This window comes from Pseudoliparis swirei, chromosome 20 (genome assembly GCF_029220125.1).
Source record: "Pseudoliparis swirei isolate HS2019 ecotype Mariana Trench chromosome 20, NWPU_hadal_v1, whole genome shotgun sequence".
Classification (NCBI taxonomy): Eukaryota; Metazoa; Chordata; class Actinopteri; order Perciformes; family Liparidae; genus Pseudoliparis; species Pseudoliparis swirei.
Window position 1 is genome coordinate 17586862 of NC_079407.1, and position 9259 is coordinate 17596120.

A 9259-nucleotide genomic window follows, 5' to 3' on the forward strand; every position below is an offset into this window, starting at 1 on the left:
TCAGTGTTTCCCCTCCCGTTATAACAGGTCGGTGGCCCGCCCCCCTTTTGCTACTAAATGTCTTAAACCGGGGGTTTAACACGCGGCTCCGGAGTCTCAAGCGGCTCTTTAGCCGCTCTGTTGCGGCTCTCTGAGGCTTTGACAAAAAAAGAAGATGCATATATATATATATATAATATAAATAACTTTACAAGCTGTGATATCAAATAGCTTTTGCGCCTAGGGACACATTTTATTTGGTGGAAAACAGGGCCTAATGGATCTTTGGATCGGGAATGACCCATTACCCAGGAGCAGATGGACACAGTTAGCAAGTAGCAATATTTTACTCAGGATACAGTGGAAGGGGAAAAGAAAAGTGAATGTTGGATTTACATTCATCAGGTGGATACAAACACATTTCAAAGTGATGCTTCATGTCTGCTCTGTGTGTGAACATGAGACTGCATGCCAAGAAGCCACCTGTATAATGTGATAGTCTGGCAATAGGTTACTGCTGTCACCATGTGGCCAAATAAAAAACGACTTTGATGTTATTTTATTGTACGACTGTATGTGTATGAATGTGTGTCATCAAACTGTTTTGAAAGCTGGGAAACTGAAGGCAGGGACAGGAGTTTCAGTCAATGTCACCATAACGGAGGAAGGTACAACGAAAATAATGTAAGCTTATTCTGAAGCTTCTCTCCCAGTGGGATGACAGGAGGGATGACGAGAACGCCCTCAAAGGGAAAAGCTAAGAGACAGTAAATTAACCCTTTGTTAAAACAGAAATAAATTGTGAATTAATCAATGCCATGATTTGACATTCATTATCTGGTTCCATCAACCTAATAGACAGAAGTTGATGTTTTTCTCTCTCCTTGTAATCATTGTGCACTGAATAATCAATCTTTGGTTTTAAAATATCGGATCTGGTTCCTGTTAATCAATTCAGGGACACAGAAAGTGGCATAAGATCCTTCAATGAGTTGGGCATTTTATTTAACAGTCACCACAGGTAATGAAACCGACAAGATAGCCCCCGCCCTCCTACACACACACCAACGTGCCACAACCAAAATATTATAATTAAATTACAACTCAGGCTGCCATTCATTTTATTAACTGTAATAATAACCATGTAACCAGTTCTCCTAAGGATTTGACAGATAACATTTGTTATAATTCCAACTTGGAAATGTCTATAGTTGCAAAACACATCTCACAATATAATACTCTCTACAAGCACAATGGATCATCTGACATTCAACGTCTTACATAGTCTGTTGAAGAAATATAAATTGAGGAATTATCACCGGACACAACGGAAGCTGATATTACGCATTTCTGTCACTGTCTCCTTACAGCCTTCCTTAAAGATACATCTACTGCATCTTTCACATCACAGCTTTGCATCATTACATACATTCACCGATACATTTAATCCAACCAGCCACAAAGGTTGCTCACGATGAGCCAATAAGATTATTGTTCAAGCTACACTGCTGCTCCAGCATCTCGCTCTCCACACAGGCCCTCCGGACACCGTTTAATGTATTATTGCTGTATGATCGTGTCTGGCAGTCAAACGTGCTGCACTCACACAATGCACAACGTAACGCCTACATTTAGATCCATTATATTTCCCATGGAAAACGATTAGAAACATTCTGCAGATAAAAGATGCCCCTGGCAAGAAATATGAAAACTTTACGCGCGTGACAAAAAAAAGTAATCCGTCAAATTAAATCAAAGCCTTATTGGCAGCAGTAAAGCGGTGGTTCTGGTTAGGAGTGAACAATACGGATAAAATATACATTCATATCTATAACTTAACATACAGGTCGAGGTCTTTCGTCACAGAATACAAAACGCCTTTAAAAATGAAACATTGCCATAAGCCAGTGTCATGGCGGCCTACTGCATACAAAGCCGCTAACACGAACGTATGATAAACTGGAACAATGTACGGCACTTAACCACACTCTTGTGGATTGTCCTCTCCAAGTGCCAAACGGTGACGGTATATCTACAGCAGCTATTGAAAGAGCTATGGCTGCCATATTCCTGTGGGATTAAATACATAAAGACACGTTCTCCTGCTCTCTATCCTCATTGTGCACACGTCAGTAACTGTCCGCCAGACATCAGCATCGGGATGAACACATGAAAGAACTAGAATTACTTTCAGGTCTTCACGTTACACCTGCTCACAGTCATGAGGGCTTTGGTTTCACCCGTCAGGTCATTATCACCTGGCTCGCCGAGATGCCTGAACCCAGAACACATTTATTATTCAAACTGCTCGAGCTCAACTTTGAAAGAATCATGAGGCTGGTCTTCTCATCTCGCCTGCAGACTATCGTCATCACACTGCTCTAATAGGACACCTGTACATCTCCGAAACATCTGCTACAACTAGCTATGAACCGGGTAGATGAGAGACATGCGATTCAGTAAATCAGTATTAATCCAAACTAATGCAGAGCAGTGGGACTGCGGAAGAGGACGTGCAGCTTGTGTGTGAGGAGAGACATCTTTGAATTTGACGTGCAAGGCTTTTCGCTCAATCTTCACTTCCCTCCTGGTTCACTTTCTCAAAATAGTCAACCACGTATCGACATAGTTCTGCGTAGACTACCCCCATGGCAGAGCATTTGATGGTGAAACAGTTGATAAGGCCAGATTGTGACAGTCGGCCGTGTACGGGCCTGCATGTACAGGTGACAGCTATGTTCCTGACAATGCTAAAGTTTCAAGAGAGCACCATGGACTTGTGTTTCGGTCACGTTAAGTATCGGGATATGAAACAGAGCACTGTGAGCTGCGTGCACACTAACGGGTACGCGAGACACAACGCGTGAAATGTGTTTAATACACGAGCACCGTGGCTTTGTTTTGGTCCACTCGGAGCGTGGACAGGCAGCAGAAACCAGCTCACGTTAGCTCACGTTAGCTCACGTTAGCTGGCATCTGACAACCAGCCATCTCATCATCATCGCCGCGACAACAACAACCGTTTTTAATCGGTCTTCGAGGCCCTTCTGTGCGAGCAACGTGTCGCTAAGGGGCGCGCCGAGGTGCGGAGTTCACATTGTAGCGACAGAGTCGATTTTAAAATGTCAAATTACCTGCCGCCTCCCCCTGATCCCGGCCGCAGCGCCATCTTGATAACAGCAGTCGCCAATCGGAGATGACGTCAGCAGTGACGGTCCTCCAGGGGGCGCGAGGCTCTTCTGAGTTCGGTCTCTCGGGCACAGCTCACTTCCTGCTCCATGCTGATCCATATGGAAGCCAACTTCCGGCAGGACAATAAGATGACAATGTAGCTGTCATCATAAAAATATTACCATGGTAAGTCAACATTATGAGATAGAAAGTCATAATTATGGGATAGAAAGTCCCCACATATTTTAGACAGGTCGTAAACGCTTCAGAGAGGAGAGAGGAAGTGCACCGAGGCCTTCAACACATACGCACACATCATATACACAGATTAATTCAAAGGAATTTTAAGGCATATTCTGCTTTTATGGGCTATGCAAACCAGTGAATCAATATTTCATTAAGCATTGCTTTAAGTTTGAAAGACATACATTACATGTCATAAAAAATATAGCCATGCTGGTGGTAAAGGTATTATAATTAATAAGACATATTGGAATATGAAATACGGAGGACTTAAAAAATAGAGAAGGAAACTTTGCTATTCTTGGCCAACACTAGGCAACACAATTAAAATAAAGTAGTGAAGTGAAGTTTAGCCTGAAGGTGGCACCAGAGGTACACAAATATTACAAAATCCGAAGGTTAACCTTTAAAAGTTGCCAACATTTTAAATGTGATTAAATTGTATGCAAAGAGAAAAGAGGTATATGTCAATGCTTCCTCCTGCAGTTCTGAGCATGCAAAGTACCCTTAGCCGTCTTCAGGTGCATGATAAAATACAGCAAACACAGTTTGTAACTTTCTACACACCAATAACCAATCTAGGTCACTCCAAAATTCTTCAGGTTCAGTGATGTTTACATACAGCATCGTGTTTCACCTGCATAAACTTATTATATTGGGACTATTGGTGACACATACTTGAAAAAGCAGTCCAGGAGATCACTCTCCACAAAGCCCAAAACATCTTCCTCCAGAAGTACAGGTGAACGTCTTACAGGAAGGTACTTCTATTTTTGCAAGACAAATGTGATAATTCGTCCTACGCTTTCCCATTCTTCTTTACCAAAATCATGACATAGGTTTGGCACTTGAAAGCCATTTCCAAGAGTGCACTGCTCATAAAGGTCTTTCCAAAATGCTGACAGTTCATCCTTCAAAACACCACCATCATCCACAGGGTTTTCAAGTTTTCCATTAGGAAGAATAACTTGAAAGTAAACGTCACCTTCCATGATATTTTTTCTCAGAAAACACTTAAGTTCTCTAAAAATCAAAACCAGAGTACTCCATCCCAGAGAGGCTTTCTGTGTGGAAAATTACAATGCAACTATCCTCTCAAGCATCCACATTATGTCATGTGTCTTGCCAACTAGATGCATCCAGAGGGTCAACTGTGGTGTCAAGAAGGGAAACGCTCTCAAAGCTTGCATTTGCAAATACTGCGCTGCTTCCAACATGAATGATATGTGAAGTATTTATCTCAACATCTGTTGCAGAAGTATCTGGAGATACAATATATAATGGAAATGTCTTTATTTATGTAAAAAACAAATACACAAAATACATGTGACAAGGTGGCAATTGAAATATATATAAGAAAGCTCTGCGGCATTCTGTATTTATTTCAAATAGTTATTCTCCTGTAGATCAACTTTAGTAATTTACAATGTTATCCCTGGAGAATTAACACACATATAGGCATGATTTACTGTTTGCAATGTTGCGTTAGGGTAGAATCTGGGTAGAATAAGTTCTGATCAGAAGAGGACAAGAAAACTGAGTAGAATAACGGGCTGATCTTTTATCTGAAATATAACCTGCTTTGGAAAAAGCAGCAAAGAAGGCAAACTGAATGTGACCTCGAGCCATAGTGGAGTTTGATTAAAATAGAAAGATGAGGGACTGATACTCGCCTGGACTTCCTGTGAGGCATTACACAGGACTTGAGATTCCCAGAGACAACTTGTTCTATGTTACTGCAATAAAATATATTTTCCAACAGATGTCCGTGTAAAGCTTGTTTTCAGCTTTGTTCTTGTACACATAGGATCTGGGCTCTTTATGAGTAAACCTGTATGCAGTGTGTAGAGATAGATATATACTGTAGATAGATAGATAGATGGATAGATAGATATATAGATGAGGTTCTGTATTTAGATACAGTCATAAAAATATTTAATGGCATCTGACAATTTTCCTGCAGCACACCTGCACTGTAAATCCACATATTTCAAGTGAAAACATTTTCCACACCACTAAGAAGTCACATAACCTGTTTTTGACTGTGGCAGCACATCATTTAAGATAATGATGCTTATGTTATTCAAATATTTAAACCCAAAATCTAGTCATACACATAAAAAAATGTTAAGCAATGACATCCGCTTTGGTTAGGGTTTAAAGTGTGGGCAGACCTCCCGAGGAGTTTAGCCACACACAGTACACCCGCATACAGGCAATATTTCTGTACATCTGGACTTTATATTGTACAGTTGGCCTTGTAGTTTATTTTTTATTTTGGTATACTTATGAGCCAAAGTCATGTTAAATTGATGATGAATGGCAAAGACAACAGCAGTTGCATTGGGAAACTTGCAAACAAGCATTTTACATTTAAATGACATCATGTTGAAGTGGTTACAAACATTTAATCCGTCTACACTTCCTAAACAGGCAGAAATCATCACCTGTTTTTCTGTAAGTGTTCATTCATTCTCTAAATTAACGTATTTTAAATGTTTCATAAGTATACTACGTATATTGATATTTTTATTTTGTTCTGTATTGCACGCCTATTGTGTCTATCCCCTGATGTCTTGTCCAACATGTTTACCGGCTGCTTGAAGCATTGAGGCCATTGTGCATCCTGACAAAGTCATTCACTTGCCAGTTTCATTGTTACACCAATGACAAGGTGGAGCAACAAGGAAAAGCCTCTCTGGTCTTGTCTTATAGCGGGAAAGATTTACAGCCTAATGAGAGCAGGGCAAGGGAGCCGATGACAAGCCTGGCTGCTATCCATCACCTGGTTTGCCCTCACGCTTTCCTATACCTCTGCTTTATTCAACAGCAATGATTCAGAGTCTATATACATGACAGAGGGACTAATGTGGCCATTTAGGCTGCAGAGTGGCACATAACAAATGGAAAATTAGCAGTTTTAGTTTCACATATGAAGATGGTGGTTTTGAAGAGAAACATTTTGTTTTTACAGTACTTTACCCACATGAAGAAGACAGTGTGGAGAGTGTCCTTTATTTTATTTTATTCATTTTCCATTTTTTCACTTTTTCTTCAACACAGAGTCTCACAGGAAAGCTTCAGATATGATTAAGGACTCCACGGTTGTGTGAATCGTGAGTCATTTGATAAAGAACTAGAACTGGTGCCTATATTGAGTATGTTCTCAGCATTGTCTCTCGAAAATGTTTTTTTTTTGTTGCTGTTTCTTTTTAAATGGCTTGAGTTTATACTAAACCATACACATGTTGGGGGTTGGAGGCTAATTCTGGACATCATTAACTTTGAAAGGTAACAAAAATCAAAACTTAACTTAAACAAGTCATATTAAAGCTTTGAAACATGATTATTAAAAGAAAATATAATTATACAGTAGTATCAAAAAAGTAATACTTTTCTTAAGAAATAATCTCAAAGATTTTAAATTGAATAAATATTCGTTAAGTCACCATGCATCTATCCCCAAATGAGTCGATACAATGCTGATTGAGGCTATAACCCACTGATGAAAGCCCGTGCGTTTGCAATATTATAAACTGGGTGTCGGTGGCGACATTTCTGAGACAAACCACCAGCAACGAACGGTTTGTGACGTGGTGTCCATCACCCTGCTGGAGAAGGAATATTTCCCTCTCCAGCAGACACATGTGAAACCATCCTTCGAATATCAAACTACATTCATCATCCCACACAGTGACGCTCATTAATTAACCTTTTGATTAGAGGGTGACTTTAATTATCACCTGTGTGCTTTGCTTTGTTTATGTGAGATCATCACAGCTGCTTGGCTATTTTCTGCTGCTCTTTATTGCTTCTATTAAAACTCATTAAAAAGGCGATGAGGCCTCGTCAGTTCCCTCCACTTCTCTGAGAGCAGATCATGGTGTCACTCCCTGCTGTGTGTGCCGGGTTTAGCTGGAGGCCGGCCGACTCAGTCAGTCAGTCACGTCCCCCTCCAGTGTTGAATGTGGACTGGCTATGGGCAGCCCCCCAGAGAGGAGGTCTGGCGAGAAAGGTGAACATTAACCCGGGTCCCATTCTGGGCATCACACTATTCCCCATAAATCATTAACTTGTCCAGCATCAAGCCTGTGACAGCATCGCATGACAACATCAATCCATCAGGATTCCTCTAAACTGCAGATTGTCAGCCTCAGATGCAAATAGAGTAAATGTAGGCTCATTCTGGTGAAAACAGACTTGCACTTCGGCGCATCTGAAACACCTCATGTGGTCCTCATATTTAGTTTAATGCTGGTTTATTATGGATGATTTCTTTCAGGTAAAATCCCACATATAGAGAACCATAAACAAGCCTTATTTATCCAGTGCTTCTTCTGTCTAAACATTTAAATATTTTACAAGCTCATTAAAGGGTAAATACATCGAGCACATGACAGGCTCTTACGGTCTATGTAAGATTTATCACAGTTTGAAGTAATGCTTCTGACAGCTATCAGTAATTCATTGTTATAAATGAATTGATTAATAACTGTTGCTAAATTTTCAGTCCCCACTTTAGTTTTTGTTTTTTACATGTAAAATATACACATAATATTTATAGTTTGTATTTTAAGAAAATATTAAGGAAATATATGGATATTGATCAAAAGTATGGCCTGAAACGTGTCATCTCACTTATATAGAAGCCAAATAACTTAAGTTATTCTGAAGCCGGAAATATTCAGATGTGTGCAGATGATCAAAATGTGGTTTTATGCATTTAAGTTTATGTGTTTAAGTTTGATCACTCCTGGGAAAGAAGTCATGGGGTTCTATTAATTTAGTATTTGATTCCAAGTTCTCACTATTATCATGAATATGTCAATAGTTTATGAATTTAGTCGTAGGCTCAAATGTCAGAAAATGTGATTCTGGAAATGACTAATTGATTTTCTTTTTATTTAAAACACTGAAAGAAACAAGCTCAACATCGTTAAAGTATGGACTACAGATTAAGGTAAACTAAAAATACGTCCCACATACATCTTTCATATCTATGCTAATGAGCTGAATTGATCTTAATAAAAAAAAACTTGAGATCAATAGCCACCTATCTTTTCCCGCGTCCAGCCTAGCTGTCACTGTAGGTGGTGCTGGTGGCGATGTACGGTGAAGGGTACTGATGGTTACTAGGCAGCCTGACTGATCTCCATGACTGTGCAGAGCACAACAGAGGCCTCCTTGATGAGGCCTTTTGATGGAAGGCCTCTGTCAGAGCAGCTCCATACATGTGTATGTATTTCTCCATAGAAATGTTGGCGTTAACTCTGGTCGCAGTGACCAATTAGCCCTGGCAGAGAGTGGCCTCCTGACCCTTGACCCCTGCTGGGTAGTCTTATCTATTAACCCCTCTGACCCCAGCTGGAGTTGATGTAGTATCCTTTCTTTTGGCTCCGCTAAACACACGGCCACATTCACCCTGCAGCTTCCACTTTCTGTCTCTTTGCCCCTCTCCTCTGTTACGCGGGTGTCATCTCGCACCTCGTGTTGACCTCTCGAGTCCTCGACGGCACAGATCTGTTGGTCCACCTCCATCATCATCAGAGATTATGGACTTTTGTAGGGCAACCTGAAAGTTAGCATCACACTGGTTCCCCTGACAAAAAGCCAATGGTCAGATGGATTTGGGATTACTGCAGAAAATGAGCTTTGTGGCAAACAAATGGGAATGATACCCTTTGATGCGTTTTGTTCAGCGTGATTCTCTTCAGAAATGAACCACAACATTTATGATTTTTGAAGCGTGAATGCAATCGCCAGAAGTAAAAAGCTAACGTTTGGCTCAGACTAAAAAAATGTATACCAACCACCTTTTCAAAGACATGTAAAAGCTTTCAAATTGACCAGAGGGGTAATTGTCACA

At 40.4% G+C, this 9259-nt stretch overlaps 1 protein-coding gene across 9 annotated transcripts in view; it reads right to left on the bottom strand.

Annotated features, from left to right (window-relative positions):
• The window catches only part of synrg (synergin, gamma), a 33830-nt gene extending 30642 nt beyond the window's left edge, over positions 1-3188 (bottom strand). For all 9 annotated transcript variants that reach the window (XM_056440332.1, XM_056440331.1, XM_056440329.1 and 6 more), the window contains exon 1: positions 3114-3188. In XM_056440332.1, the coding sequence (XP_056296307.1) occupies positions 3114-3148 (35 nt within the window). In that variant the 5' untranslated portion in view covers positions 3149-3188. The remainder of the gene's footprint in view (positions 1-3113) is intronic.
• Between the last annotated feature and the right edge of the window lie 6071 nt (positions 3189-9259).